The following is a 16574-nucleotide window of genomic DNA, read 5'->3' on the forward strand; positions in this document are numbered from 1 at the left end:
TACTCTCATCCTCTGAGTCACCACTGCTTGTCATCTTCGATTTTTCCTTTAGTGATGTCAGGGGGAGCTCTGATGGCGTAGTGAGTCATGAAGGGTGAAAGAATTTATTCTGCACTGTTACCATGCAGTGTGTGTTCAGATATATAGAAGTATGTCCCTAACATGAAGTATTCAAGTGTATATTACTTAATAATGTGATTTTCACATTATTATTTCACAAGCGTTTATGTGTTAGGAAGTTTTATAGAAAATCAAAGTAATTTGAGGATACTGAATGTAATAAGAAGTAATTTCATAGTGTGTCATATAACTTTGTTTTCTGCAGTTCAAGCTGTGGCAGAGGAGATCAGTTCTTTTTCTGCTCTCTGGAGAGAGCTCCGGTTGGTACGAGATGGTCATAAATTCAGTCTAAGGACAGCAGCACCTCTGACCTGATAAAAGCCAGATTCTAAAGGAATGTGTTTTTCTCCTGAGTGCCCAGTTTATGGTCACCCCCAGATCGGACTGACAACCTATGATTGAAGCTTTCACCTTATTAGGGAATAAACACTAATGGTCTATTCGCTGTATGACCCAGGGTCTGCAGGGGGGGCAGTAGATGCCCCTGTAGGCCGGCAGGCAGGAACGCCCATGTGGTATATCAATGTGTGAATTCCATATCCAGTTGTTGCGTTGTTCGTTGTTGCTGCATGGTTGTTTGTTTTTGTGTTGTTCTTGTTTGGTTCTTTGTGTTGCAACAACCCAGAGCTTTGTGACTCAGAATCTGCCTCATTGTTCAGTAAATTGTAATCTTGAGACCAGAATTTACAAACAATGGGAATTTCATCCCTGACAGTCATCATCTAGCCAGTGGTGAGAGACTTTTTGATGCATTTGGAGTCTATTGAAGTCCATTCAGCTCCTGCTGCTGTGGTGCCTAATTTTTCCTCACATGCATGAATGAAGATTATTGCTATGAAAAACTGCCTGTTGCTATGTAGATCTGATTGTTGCTATGCAAAAGAAGTGATTGTATTTTATTTTAAGTGTGAAATGATTGATTTAATATGTTTTCATGATGAATTAGTAAATTGCTTCTTTAGTAGGTAGCTGTGTAATAAGCAGGACCCACTTGTCTGGATTAAATTCAGTGATGATGATAGAGTTTCATGAGCCAGCAGAAGAAAAAAAAGTCATGTTCATCATGTTTCTGCTTCCCCCAAGAGGCTAGTGTCAGTAAGTGCAAACTTAAGTTGTACATAAACTAGTTAGGCAGGGTGTCTTTCTGACAGTAACTACTAGTTACCCCTGTTGATTTGGGGTTGGGGGGTTCCTTTAATGCAAATTAAGACTACAGATTGTGTGTGTGTGTGTGTGTGTGTGTGTGTGTGTGTGTGCTTCTCTCTCTCTTTGTGTGTATCTGTGCTATGTGAAGCATGTGGAGAGCGTGTGGGTGGTCCGTACAGCCTGAGGTGGTGGATATAGAGTGGAAAACAAGTTGTTGCTGACATGTGTCCGGCTCACATGTAGCACTGTCTGGATGCAGTGAAATGAGATTCCACATTCTAGATGGTTGAGGGAGGCAGACCTGACAAGTTAATCACAGTTTATATTTGTATTTTGATTATATATTATTATATATGATTTCATGGCTTACAAATTCATTGATTTAAGCTGTATGGTAATAATAACACAACACAAATGTAGAGAACGATCAGTGCTGCTGCTTCTTTTCATTCTGTGTTTTTTGTGTAAAAACGTAACAAAAAATATTGTATTGGTTGTTAGTATTAGACAAACATATTTTCCTGTATGACTTTATCAGTCTCTCACATTATTGTAGGTGAATTTTGGTCCATTCAGTTCAAGGTGTTTGAGCATTCACTTCACAGACCTCTGAATGTCCAGGCACAGCTTTTCATTGGGTTGAGGTCTGAACTTTGACTGAGTTGTTGCAAAACATTGATTCTTTTATTTTTCATTCATTCTGTTGTAGATTTGCTGCTGTACTTTGGATCATTGTCCTGTTGCATGACCTAATTTGGTTCAAGCTTTAACTGTCAGACAGATGTCCTCACATGTCTCTAGAATACTCTGGTATAGTTCATGGTGGACATGATTGACAGCTGTCTTGAATGTTTTCCACATGTGAATAATCTTTCTCTCTGTAGAACGTTAAACTCCAAATAGTTTGAAATGGTTTTATTAGTCTTTCCAGATTGATGTGCAGCAACAGCTGCTTCTCTAACACCATTGTTTATGTCTTTCTCTCTGGTCATTGTGTTAACACACACCTGAATGTTCCAGAGCTGCAAACTGTCCAAACATCTGTTTTTATAGAGGTCTGTGCACCTGCTGATGATCAATACATCAACGACTGACGATCAGCAGCACCTGCTGCAGCTCAACTAATTAACTCCTGTGGAAGCAGTGGACACAATATCAACACATGTTTTTTGGTTTGTTTTCTGTTGTGTTTGTAGTTGCCCAATACTAAGAGCCGCTTCACTCACATGATTTTTTTTATTATGTTTTAACACAAAACAGAATTAAAAGAAGGCATACCAACTTTTGAACACGACTGTAGACATTATAATTCAAAGCTGAATCCCAACAATCTATCCTAAATAAATCTAATAAAAAGTGAAAAATGCTGAACTAGTTATAACTAAACGAAGAGAAAAATGTGAAATTCTTAGTTTTTGTCTGTGTTGTCCTGCTTTACTAGTCCCCACCAGCAGATGGCGCCCCGCTCTCTTCTTCTCATCAGCCCCAGCACATTAAAGCAGCGCTGCTGCTCCAAGGAGCCGCAGACGGACACATGAACAGCGAGCCTTTCCTCGACATCCAGCGCAGCTCTCGCTGAAACACGTTCACGGAACCTCCGTCCGTTTACAGAGACTCTTCGGAGTTCTTTTCTCCGAGCCCGCAGTCTGATCCAGGACGCCAAGGGACACGCTCCAAGTGAGGCAGGGAGCAGACTGCTGTTCGTGTCCGGTCCGGTCCGGTTCTCCACAGCGGTGAGTTTCTGTCTGTCTGTCCTGCACGTTTATGTCTCTTTTTGTTGAATTCTGTACAGTTTACACTTGTGTGTGTCGGTGCTTGTTTACGTTCTCTTTATAAGTAGCTAACCTTGTGACCAGTCTGACAAAAAACAGGAGGGAAGACGTCAAAGCCAAAGCTGTGACAGTTTTTACAACATAAAAATATTATAATAGAAAAATAAGGTCTATTGTAATTACAAAAAACGAGAACAAGTTTTTAATTATAATTATATATTAAAAAGAAAAACATAATTAAAATAATTAAAAATATCATTTTACTAATATTATATTATATAATGCAGGTTTTAGGACTCATAGCTGCATTATTATAATAATAATTATAGACTAACTAATACTGAAGGGATTTGAAAAAGGTGCTTTTTCAGTTGATATAGCCTATTTCAGATCTGTAAACACAAGGCCCCTCTTTTGATTATTTTCTTTTCCTGTTTCCTTATTGACCTAAAATGGAGTTTCAAAATGTACATATTGTTCTTTTAATTACCTTAGTGTCTGAAAAGAGTTTTTGAAAACTAATCACTTAATCTCAGAGTGGTTTATACGCCTGATAAACACATGCAGATCTCACTCAGTCCGTGCACAGAGCACACTTTTGCTTTTCACAGAAAGGTTCTGAAACTGAGCAGAGATTGAACAGCTGCAATAACAAGTAAAGCACATAAAATAAATAAAATAATAAAATACAATTTTTTTTTTCCTGAGCGCTGTCTTGCATTTGATCCACTCATGCATCCTCCCTACTCTCCTCTGGTCATTGTGCCCAGTTATAATCACAACAACCACTAGGGGGTTTCTGTGTATGAACATGTGCTGCTTGCTGTAAAGCGGGTTAACGGTAAAACATAACTAACTGTTTCAGAGAAAAGGGTGATTCGGCCCTGAACATGTTGATGTATGTGGAAAACCAGACCCCACCTGCTATTGCACTGTGGGGATTGTTTAGACTGTTACTGAATCAGTGTGAGAAAAAAACTGTGTTTATACTAATAGTGGTGAACAGAGATAACAAAGTATTAACATTGATATTATAGCCACGTTTATGGGATACAAGAAGTAAAAGTTATGCAGCAATGGAAAAGATACTGTAAATATGAATGAAATAAGTTCCAGTTAATGACGATTGTCCCCTGTCCCAGGAGGCTGAACCCCTTCCCCTTGACTATAAGACATAATATGAGAAAATGGCTATATGTCTATATCTAAGCTGCAATGGAGTTATAGTCTGTGTTTGGTACTGGATTCAGGACAGCTTAAGTAAAAGCAATATGTGCATTGATTTGGTTTCAAAACACGATTAAAACATGATAAATATGTAAAATCAGAAATTCTAATCTTACAATGTGTAACCACTTGCATGGACAGTCTCCACACCAAAGTTTGTGTTTCTACCTCAACTTTTTTATTACACACTAAATTTCATTGATAGACTAGAATGAATTAGGGAAGTCATATGCACTGCACTAGCGCCACATTGATTTTTAGCACCATATTGCATGTAGACTATTGGACTAAAACAGCCCTGAGTTGGACTGTTGACCTGTCCAGGGTGTGCCCCGCCTCTCACCCCTATAGCTGGGATAGGCTCCAGCCCTCCAAGAACCAAGGACCCAGGAGCAGGTTCAGATAATGGATGGATAGATGTAGATGGCACCATCATTCCACAGTTTCTTATGCATACTTGTCAGTCAGTAAACAAGATGCAGTGAAGGATTGGACCTTTGCAGGGATGGATTTCATAAGTGCTGGCAGGAACGACTGCTGGCTGCAGATGGATGTCATTATTTCGAGCAGAACTGTTTGAAAACATGCCTCTGTAGGGAGGATGAGCGGTGCTAATGCCAAGAAAGAAAGACAGTAATACATAAAACTTGCTCAATTTTGATTTGAACCAGCTGTTCTCAACCATGCCGATGCATCGCTCAGATGAATGTTAATCAGTCGTTTTCTGAAGAATCAGGAAAATCAAAAGCTGGTACAATGATTTTGTATAATTGTAAAAGACAATGTCAAGAAAATTAAGCTCAAGCACTAGAACACAAGTGAAGTGGATGTTCATCGAAAGCATATATACCTATACCTATACATATATAAACGCTTCTATTTTAGTCAGTGGGAGTAATTACACCACAGCGTCCAACCTCATCAAGCAGACAGGAAGTCAGGCACCAGAGAGTTTTCAGGAGATTTTCAAAATAAAACACTGTGAGTGAGACTGAACTGTCATTGATTTAACATCACAGCCACAGCCATGTACGAGGAGAGATTCAGTTTGGAAGTGGAGAAACAGCATTTCATATGACATAACATGCTTTATATTGAGGCGACATCAGAAAGGAAAAGGCAGGGAGAGAAGCAGCAACTGTTTCCAGAGTGGAAGAAGCTGCCTGTGTGTGTGTTGATGGACGTGCTCTGTAACCCAGCCTGATACATGTAGAGAGGACATTAACCAGCAGGTGAACGGGCAGATTAGTGTGAGTGTGTGATTTTGTGAATCTCGTGGGAGCTTGTAACATACGCACGGAGACAGTACGCTTCAGAAGGCCTCTGGTGGGGATTGGTGTCACTCCGGTGTCACTGTACGGCACTTCTGTAACACTTTTAAGGCTTTAAATCTGGGGTTAACTTAACGGTAGGGTAGGAGATTTCATTCTGATGCACTTTTTGTTAAATTAGTGTAACTTCTCTTAGCAACCGATTAGTTCGGCAGTTCCGCTTTAAACGAAGAATATGAATCATCTGTGGAAGCTATAAAACGCTAAAAACATCAGCCAATCCTCTCTTCCTGCTCTGCGCGCATCAGAGAGGTACGTGCATGATGGCCGAAGTCTGGGTGGGAGGCGTGGCTTCGGGGTGAGCTCCGAGAGAAAGGGGCGTGTGTTTACTTTCAAAATCTGGCTGACTCTCACTGAGTTTTCAAAATCTCCTACCCTACCTTTAAGTACATAGGAGCTAAAAAGGAGCTAAAAATGGTAGACCTTGAAAAGGAATAAAAGGAGTTGAAGTGCCAGTTGAACAGGTGCTAATTCCCATCATGTCAACTTTAAAAGCAGATATCAGAAAGAGGCACTGTGAAGTGACACGTTGACGTGTAGCTGGGACAGGTTTAAGGTGACATACAGGTGCAAATGCTGAGTGTGAAAGAAGTTGAAGTGTAAGAGGCAGGAGGAGTTCAAAATATTAAAAAACACGTTCATTTTCTTTCATTGACACGTTACAATGAGTCTCCTAATATCTGCTATATTTGTGTTTTCTCATAAAGCATAACAATCAAATCACTGTCATAGTTAATGGAGTTAATTAAAATGTTGATAATTAAAGTAGGTAGCCATTTCAACTGTATCATGGGTGTCTCCTATATGGGGTGGGGGGGTGGGGGTCTTCCCTCTTTAATGGTATCAGTGGGCTGGGCCTTCAGCTGGGTGGACATGCTCGGAGAAACTAACATCAGCCACATGTTCCCTCCACAGCTCAGCACCATGGCTGCTGCTCTCACCCTGCTCTGCTTCTTCCTTCACATCCTCACCGCTTCAGCGCTGGACTCGGAGCAAGGTATGTGTCAAAACATATGTTTAAAAGTCAACCTTCTATATTTGTTTTAACATTGAACTGGGATAAATTGAAATTATGATGAGGCCTTCTTTCACGTCTGCTGAATTATAACACCTAGATTTTGATTGATATGAGTGGAGCAATCTGCTTTTAATTAGGCGCGCAGCTCATGTTTAAAACATTAGTAGCGGCTGACCGCGCAGCCTTGGCATTTTACACGAACACAAAATTGTATTGCGCAACAGCCGAGCCACAGAGAACAGCCAGCAGATTTCTAGTGAAGTGGCTTCCCAGGAATTCTGCAAAGCAGAGAGAGAGAGAGAGAGAGAGGCCACTCCACCGCTGAACAATGGGAAGCTGTTTAGTATGTAGACGCCCAGCGTTTTTTTGCCAGACACTCCTCCTGCGGCAGTCAGAAAGACTGTGTATTTGCATACATGGTGTGTATTTTATCCACAGACATTAAGTAGGTCTGGTTTGACCATTTAAGTCACAGGCACAGGCATCCGGTGCTTTGTCATGTTATATAACACACTCAGGGAGCTAGTAGCAGAAGTATGGACACAATGTCCTGCTGCTTTTTTATTTTGTTCTGGTTTCATGCCTTTATTTTGAAAAGAAGATAACTGCTTGCCAAAAAATGGGAAAAATGTAACCTGAGAACGAATAATTTCATGTTATGATGTTGTGTCTTTTTTGTTTTGTTTTGTACATTTTTGCACACACAAGAACCAGGTTTAAGGGTCCTTAACCACAATGTAACATTTCCAGTCCTTGGAAACCATCACTGTGTGTGCATCTCATGCGTTGCCATGGAGGCTGAAAACTGGGATGTAGAAATGAAATGTGTTTCCTAGTAAAAACATGCGTAATGTTATGAATGTGCGTGTGTTTTGACACAAACCGTGACCTTTATCCACATTTTTGTTTAATACTAACCCTAAACAAAAAACAGGGAAAGGAAACAGACGACACGTTTGCAGTTTTCCTCAAGCACGTGACTAAAATGCCACAATGACACAGACACCAGACACCTGGGTGATAGTCTGCCGCAGGGTTAAAAAAAAAACCCACCAAACCGCCGTTACATCCACCGGAGGATGGGGATCTGGCGATCTATGAACTGACTGTTCACATCAGTCCCCAGATCCGATTACGTCAGGCCATACGTCTCTATGTTCCAGTTTCTGAGAATGTGTCGTCCTCGCACGTCTGCACGAACTCCAGAAAGTGTCCTTGGTGTCCTTCTAGTGTCCACGGTCTACAGCAGATAGTTGTCTAGACGATGTCTTTATGTAATTATATTGTTTTAAAGACATTATGTGGAAGTCTAGTTAGTGGAGGAGCAGAGCATCCGCATCCCTTATGTGTTCATGAGGGGCGGGACTTGTCAACCCGAAAATGGTGACTTCACCTTCCTTATAAAATGTGTTTTGTGTTATAACTGCATGCAAACCATAAATGTGTCCTAAGCCGTGCCGTGCTGGTTATTTTTTGCTCATTGTTTCGGTGTACATTATGCATTATGCATACCACTTACAATAAATAAGTCTTACAGCAGACTGGCAAACTGTCCAGGGTGTGCTTCCAGACTTCTTACTAAGATGTTTTTTACCTCCCCAAAGAGATTGTGCAAGTTTTAGTGTGACAGCAGTCACACAAGTGAAGCAAGTAGTAGAAATAAAGCCCATGTGGACGAATTAAAAAAAAAAAAATGGCAGTTCACCCCACAGCGTGTAGAGGCTTGGCTCCAAAAGACAGTCCCCTGTAGACTGCCATGTCAAAATGTCTAACTTTACAACAGAAATAAACATGTTTACAGCCTGGTATATATATATTTTTGTCATACATTGATAAGTTGCTTCATCCACAGATATACATATTCTATATCTAAGCAGGAAGTCTTTAGGAGTCATATAAAAGCTCCCAGAGGTACTACTTCTAGGAATCCACAAGTGTTTTTTTCCTCCACATTATGTGAGCATGCTGTTTACGTGTCTCTTAGAAATCAGGACATTGGTTGTTAGTGTGATTGCTTCTTGACTGGTGTAGACAGCGCTGGGCTCCCAGGCTTTTCCCCCCCCTTCCACCTTTTGCCCATAAAGCTTGTTCTGGACTGTAATCACCGATGAGAGCTTTGTGGCTTTTTAGCCAAGGAAGGAAATGACTTTCGTAAATGCATTGGATAAGGAATTTCCCTGTGAGGGTGCAGTGACTGATGTCTAAACACGTGACTGTCTAAATAACTGTTTGCCCTGCATGCTGACAGGAAACACATTAATGAAGGCTTCCCATCGGCACCACTGTGCAAATGTTAATACATCCAATAATGGGAAAAACACACACTGCTAATTATCATCAAGAGGCTGTATAAACAGAGAGGGACAATACGCTGTGTTCCATAATGGCTTCAGCTCTTTAGCTGCTATTTCCTGGTCCCTTCACACTGAAAGGAAACACATCTGGCCTTATCAAAACAGATTGAGCGAGGATGTTTTGGTTTAAACCTGAAATAGACCGTCAGAGGCGTTCGGAGAAAAACGCACACTGAATACTGCAGGACATGCGACAAGCACAAATTGATATTAAATTGTCCTGTTTTCGTGTGTGTTCAGAGTGCGCTCCACATCCAGCGCTCGCATGTTTACTCACACCCGAAGTGAACTCTGCTCGGCAGCTGCTGAGCAAACACAGAAGCACTTTGGAAAATAAAGCCTGCCTGCGCACGAGATAGGAGTCGACAGAGGTTGAGAAATCCTCATTTTTAGCTTCAAAATTTCACACAATGCACACTGACCTCCTTTATAAGACTATATTTCATGTGTATGTGCCCATTATATGTTTCCAGACAGCATAATACTATCTTAAAATTCGTTTGTCATTCATATGTGTCACTTCATGACTAACTTTGTGTTGCCAGGGATATTGTGTTACACTGCATCCTACTCTGCCTAAGGTCAGGAATGATTTCCATGCTCAAGCTCTTGAAATTCAATCCAGCAGTGCCATAAAGCAGCAATTCATGCCGGAGACATAAATGTATTGTGACAGCAGTGGCAGATCTGTATCATTTCACGTTATGTATTAGCAGGAGTAAACCGGCCTCGGCCCGCACGTCCTTATATATCACTGTAAAGAGAGAGAGAGGGAGGGAGAGAGAGACAAAATGCTCTGCATAGCTCAGTGTCAAATTGATTTTTCTCTTAATCCTGAACACAGTTCCGAGGAGGAGTCAGGGATCTGGTAAACAGGTTATTTTTAACCCTTCCCTGAAGCAGGGCAGAGGTATTCATCATCATATGCTCTGAGCGCTGACACTGAGCTGAGTAGGAGCCATCTTGTCCTTACACTTCCCGGTACTCAGCCAGCTAAGGAGTTGTGTGTGTTGATCCTCTCTGAACTGTTGATGTGGTCAGTCTGCTGACACAGCTGCCCTCCTCTTCATACAATTAGCAGAGTTTACCTTTAACAAAACACACACACAAAAAAGAACAAAACAGTCACATCACTTGTTTGTTTAAGGGCCATATAATGGAAAATAAACAAACACGCACTTGTGGTAGCAGCAAAAAATGTAAAAGTCCAGAGGGAACTACTAATTATTTCATCTAAAGATCCAATAATAATGATATATTTGTGTTTGATGTGAGGAAATACGTAAATAAAGGGTGTGAAAACACAACTTGTTAGTGCTCTCTGGAGGACAGAGAGGAGATGAGCCAGACCTCACAGTTAGCTGTCTTCATGGAAACCTGTTTCCATCTAAACAAAGAGTGTTTTCTGTGTATCACAGTAACCAGAACATTGTTCTATTCTGGGAAGAGTTTGAGTTTTTTTAAGCCATTTTGTAATTCTAGTAAAACGAAGCTATTGTCTGGGATAACAAAAAGATGTCATGAAACCTTGAGGCAAGTGCGCTGTGCTGCGTTCAGGACGCCGAGACGCAGAGGAGAGGAGAGAGCAAAAAAAAAAAAATTAACATTTTGCTGTACTGGGCAGCTGTGGTTCAGGTGGTAGAGCCACTCCCATGGTTGGCGGTTCAATCCCCGGTCCTGGCTGCATGCTGATGTGTCCTTGGGCAAAGGTAGAAAAACACTAAATAAATACAGACAATTTAGCTTTTGCGTCTGGCTGGATGCCTTTCTTTTGGTTGGATGGACGGTGTGCAGCAGTCAGACTCCAAATTTACTGAAACGTAACCACCGTGCAAGCATGAGCCTTCAGAATGATGCACTTAGATCAGTTAATGTTAGATAATTCAGAGCTCAGCGGCACTGCTGTTGTGTCCTCTCGTAAAGAAGCCTGAGGAGCAGTTTGCAATCTGAAAGCAGCTCATTATGTGTAGCTTCAGTATGATATCAAGGGATAAACCCCATAAATTGCATGTCAATGAATACTGTATTCTATTTGGAGCAAGCCTCAAGTGGTCAATTTAGGAACTGCAGGTGTGCTTTTGACGTAGCTAGCTTGCAATTCCCCGAGAAGACAATTCTACATCACCCTCTGTTCATCTACATGCTGCAGACGGTGCTGGAAACAATTCAGAGCGCCCTCTGCTGAAGAAAATAGAAAGAACATTTTTGATAATATTGCATGATCACTGTTGCAGTATGGCTGGTTAAACTTTACAGAGAGAACATTTTGTTGCAGTCTTTTTGCCACAACAGCACTTGGAACAGAGCTGCAAGAAGAAGTCAGTTCACACATGTTTTGCATGAAGCAAAACAAGATCCAGAGACTCTTTTCTAAGCATGTGTGTTTCTTAGTACTGAGAAAGCAAATATCCTGTTCCCCGACAGTGGTGGCAGTGAACTCACCAAGCTGCAGCTTTCTATTGAAGAGCAGTAAAATGACTTCCAGGAAAATGCTCACACTAGCGCTTGTGGCAAAGCTCCTTGGCGGAGTTAGGTTACTGCCCACCCAGTCATCCTCAAAAGCAACATGACAAGCAAAGGAGAAACAAATCTTTGTGGTGCGCTGTATAATTAGATGTGTAATCTTTCCTCTCCCTTGTCGGTTTATCCCGCAGTCCTCCCCCAGAGACGCCCACACCTAACTGGCTGTGTTTCCACCAACATGGAGACTTTCCGCTGCAGATGGAATGTCGGCACTTTCCAGAACGTGTCCAAGCCGGGAGACCTGCGCATATTCTACATTAATATAAAGTGAGGAACAAGAAGGAAAAAAAGGGATTTGCTATTATTAACTTCGAGGAAATCTGATGCAAGGCACACAATTCTTAGAAAGAAGGAAAAAGAAAAGTAGTAGTAGGTGACTCAAGTTTTCTCTGACTTGTAAATTGCAAGAACAGATGATTCAGATGATTGATAACATGATAACATCTGGTCCATCAGACAAACGTGAGATTGCAAAATGTCTGTCGACACACTTTTACTTAACGGTCGAGCTGACACAGTTCATGCGAGGTTGGCGCTTTTTTTTGTGTGTGTGTCTTATCTGACACATGCTTCACTCCCTCTCTATGTTGACAAGGCAAAGTCCAGTTCAGGGAAACAGTTGTTCCTTTGAAAAAGTCGAATTTAAGGCACAGTCAGGGGTTCTTTTTGCCGAGGGCCAAGAAGGCTAATGTATTAAACAAAAAAAATGTAAAATTTGAAAAAATGTACACACAAACAATCCTAAAGACAAGATCTTAGAAATACAGAGGTCTAAAAAGTGGAAAAATATGGAATGTGCAAAAGTGGCATTGAGCTAAATTCTCCTTTAATATTTTCCAGATCTGTACAGAAGTATGTAATTTAAATTGTCACAGTTATGGTCATGTAATCCATTGAAATCCATTTCTCTACCTCTAAAGGATAATTGGCACAGTTTAATTAATAAACAATGCATCTGAGGCTTTTAAGATGGGACAGATATGTTCATAATAAAAATTAATTGGACCGATACCGTAACAGTTTGTATAGACGCTGGCTTGACCGAGCTTTTTCAGATGATGGCAGTAAAACCTCTGCATTTGTCAAATATATTGTATTCATTGCTCCCATTATAAACCCAAGAAATGACACTAGTGATCAGGACAGTAGCAGTGATTCTTGGTATTATACAACGTCTCTACAAGGTTGTTGAGATGTTTCCCAGAGAGGAGTTCTTCCCAGTGCAAATATTTTTTGTGCCAAATTTGAGGGCTGGTTCTGTATAAATGTTGACCAGAGTGGACCCATTTCAAAAATGCTGCTTTTAGGGATTAATACAAATTTCATGCTCTACATTTTGACTCACTTATGACTGTGTTGTTGAGTAGAGTCTGACTGCAGTGCTGTTTTGTTCAGGCCCCCTCCACCGACAAACTGGAGTGAATGCCCTCACTACAGCAGCAAGACGCCAAACGAGTGTTTTTTCAATGAGACCTACACATCCGTCTGGACATATTACAACATCCAGCTCCGCTCCAGGGATAGGTCCATCCTATATGATGAAATCTTCTTTCATGTCCAAGACATTGGTGAGTTTCCTACCAACCTGTCATCAGCCTGTCAACACACGAAGATGCTTGACCTTGATATTAAATTAAATTAAATCAATGTTCTGTCCTAAAGTACAACCGGACCCTCCTGTCGGCCTGAACTGGACCTTGCTGAACATGAGTCAGACTGGCACCTACTATGACGTAATGCTGAGCTGGAAGCCTCCACAGTCTGCAGATGTGGAGATGGGATGGATGACCCTGCAATACGAGGTCCAGTACCGTGATGTGGACTCTGACATGTGGGAGCCGGTGAGCGATTTAAACTTGATCTAAACTTTCCTTAGTTGCTGTGGCTTCCATTGGGTGTTTGAACCTCATGTTTTTCCACTGCAGCTCGACCTTGTGAAAAGCATGTATCGCTCACTTTATGCTCTTCAAACTGACATGAGTCACGAGGTTCGGGTCCGATGCAAAATGCTCGGAGGGAAAGAGTTTGGAGAATTCAGCGACTCTATCTTTGTTAATATTCCGTCAAAAGGTAAATACAAGTCTAGATGAAAATGACATTTTTATATTATATATTATATGAAGTTTATGTGAATCTTTGTGAACCTTTTCCCCCAGTTTCAAGATTCCCAGTGGTGGCTTTGCTCATCTTTGGCGCCTTGTGTTTAGTGGCTATCCTGATGTTAATTGTGATATCACAGCAAGAAAAGTAAGTATTTCAGGCCATTTGTGCAACATCTGACAACATCCTTCTAAATTTAACATTCTTCTTCTTTTTTTTACTTCCCAAGGTTAATGGTGATTCTTTTGCCTCCTGTTCCTGGACCTAAAATAAGAGGAATTGACTCTGAGCTACTCAAGGTACTCTCCATATCCACGGTAGTGCAGTAGTACAGTATAAAGCAGCATCAGCTCATCTATATGTGGGGCCTAGGTCCTCCTGAAGGTACAAGACGTGATGAACATTCTCCATTTTCTTAGTTACTAGGGCAACAAGTTCCATGCACAGATTGGTTACTGTGACAACACTCTCACATGATGTGATTAGCTAAACAATTATAGTTCTGTTAATATGATCTTTTAAAAAATGCATTTCTGCTGGGTGTGTTAAGGAGTTACACAAACAAGGCCCTCAGAGGATGCTGTAACACAATAGCCTATTTCAGGAAGTTTATAATTGCAGATCTGCCCTGTTAGCAGACCACAAGCTACAACTCAGGGCTTCAGTGTTTTAGACATTTGTGACGATACAAGCGCCACAAACTAAATTATCTGTGCCTTCATTGTGCATCAGCTGAAGCCTCAGGGGAGATTTTGGGTTGTATATGCTCTCTTCTGTTTGTTTGTTTGTCCTATAAAAGGTGGTAAATACATTGGTATTGGTCTGTGGTTGCAGATGGGTGGATACTTCTTCTGAGATGGTGCCACTCTTGTGTGATTGTAACGTTGTATAAGCTTCCCAGGACTTTTCCATGAATCAGGTTGAAACAGGATTATTTAAGATTTGTTTTGTGAGTTCATCCAATCACCGTTCAGTTGGTGTGTAGAGCCCAAGGTGCAGCGTTCAGGGATGAAAAATGCTGCAGGTGTGTGAGAAAGTGCAGTTCCCACTGCGGCCTCTAGGGTTGCTGGCTCCAAAAGTGACCTCCATACATCCATACTTAACTTGGTTTGTACAGGGTCATGGGGGAGCTATCTACAGCTATCTACAGGCGAGAGGTGGGGTACACCCTGGAGAGGACTCCAGCCCATCTTAGGGCTTCTATGTTGAAATGTTCAACACAATTCAAAAGGTTGAAGCAAGGCACCTTTTCTTGAAAACAATTCTGGACAGTTCTCAGTCCAACAGAAATAACCATGTTTACAGCCTGGTTACTTTATGACTTCTAATTTTGCATAATTATAGCCAGAACTCCACTCTTTTTATCTCACAGAAAGGGAAGCTTCGAGAGATGACATCAATCCTGGGCGGTCCCGCTGACTTGAGGCCGGAGCTGTACAACAATGACCCCTGGGTGGAATTCATCGATCTGGACATCGAGGAGCAGAACGACAGACTAACAGACCTGGACACAGACTGCCTCATGGACCGCTCCCTGTCCTCTAACTGCTCACCGCTCTCATTGGGCTTCAGGGACGATGACTCTGGTCGGGCCAGCTGCTGCGAACCGGACCTCCCCAGCGACGCAGAAGCATCACCTTTTCATCCTCTCATCCCAAATCAGATACCTGTAAAAGAACCGCCCTGCCCAGCTGTGTCTGCATCTACCCCCACCAGTGCAGAACCTCCTCCTTTAGCAGGCCCGGGAAAAGAGTCTTTGTACACCAAGGTGAGCGAGGTGAGGTCATCTGGCAAGGTGCTGCTGTCCCCTGAGGAACAGAGCGAGGTGGACAAAGACAACATGGAGAAAGAAAAGAAAACATTTCAGCTCCTCGTTGTGAACGAAGATGACAGAGACTACACCTCAGAGCTCCTCGCAGTGAAAATGAAACCCAAACTATCCACAGGGGATCTGAGCGAACACCACCAGACAGTAGGAGAGCTGAGCGAAATACCGTCTCTGTCACACGAATCGGACACCAGCCCCGTGTCCTTGCTGCCCCCTGTTCCTGTCTACACCGTGGTAGAGGGTGTTGACAGGCAGAACACCCTCTTACTTACACCGAATTCAACACCAGCGCCACATCTGATAATCCCAAAGAGCGTTCCAACACCAGACGGCTACCTGACCCCTGACCTTTTAGGGAGCATAAATCAAAAGTGAAGTGTGCAAAAATCAAAGACTATTCAATTCAAGACAGTATTGGAGGATGACTGTTGGGGGGTCCTAGGCTGAGTGTCAGCTTGCATAAAACAGATTGCTGGTGGTGTGCTGCCACCACCTGTGCATCCTCTGACAGGACTCTAAAGTGGAAGTTTGGTTTTTAGCAATGGATGCTAAGTGGGAACAGAAACATGTTTTACACTGATTGTAGAAAAATTGGAGCAAAAAAAAAACATCATCATCGTGCATTATAAGCTGACATTCATACATACTGTTACAAAATGTGTTAACAAACAGTTACCTATTCATATATTTAGCATTTACACGCATTCATTTTCATGGTCATTAATATTTGTCTATAAATATTTGGCTCCTTAGCTGCTTATTGTTCCACTTTTTTTTTCTGAAGTTAGATGCTAATTTTTGTTTCTATTACAACCTCTAGGGCCAAACCGCAGTTCCTCAAATGGCCACTTGAGGCTGAATTCAAAATGTCCATATAGATGTTAATATGCCCAACCAGCGAAAATACACAAACCTAGAACTACTCTCCTGTTTAAATTATATTTATGCATAAAGTCATGTGCTACCATGATGATTAATGGAGCCTTCAATACTTTCAAAAAAGTTTAAGTGTAATTTCCCCATGGGATTATTATCACAAATGGCACCTTTAACTTAATTTTATTCTGTGTGATATATAAAATTGCAGCATTACATTTAAATTAAATTAAATCTTGTACATATAATTTTTTTTTAAATAAAATCAGGCTGAAAACA

General features: G+C 41.5%; 1 protein-coding gene across 2 annotated transcripts; it reads left to right on the plus strand.

The window, feature by feature from the left end:
- Nucleotides 1-2760: 2760 nt before the first annotated feature.
- LOC114443694 (growth hormone receptor-like) lies at nt 2761-16574 on the plus strand. Of its 2 annotated transcripts, XM_028417960.1 has the most exons (9): nt 2761-2999; nt 6512-6593; nt 11623-11758; nt 12887-13059; nt 13154-13332; nt 13417-13561; nt 13648-13738; nt 13821-13890; nt 14964-16574. In XM_028417960.1, the coding sequence occupies exons 2-9, from the start codon at nt 6521-6523 to the stop codon at nt 15792-15794; spliced, it is 1698 nt and encodes a 565-aa protein (XP_028273761.1). In that variant the 5' UTR covers nt 2761-2999; nt 6512-6520; the 3' UTR covers nt 15795-16574. The 2 variants fall into 2 exon arrangements, with proteins under 2 accessions (XP_028273761.1, XP_028273759.1); XM_028417958.1 differs by lacking the exon at nt 2761-2999 and having other exon boundaries at nt 6497-6593.

Source organism: Parambassis ranga, chromosome 12, assembly GCF_900634625.1.
Source record: "Parambassis ranga chromosome 12, fParRan2.1, whole genome shotgun sequence".
NCBI lineage: Eukaryota > Metazoa > Chordata > Actinopteri > Ambassidae > Parambassis > Parambassis ranga.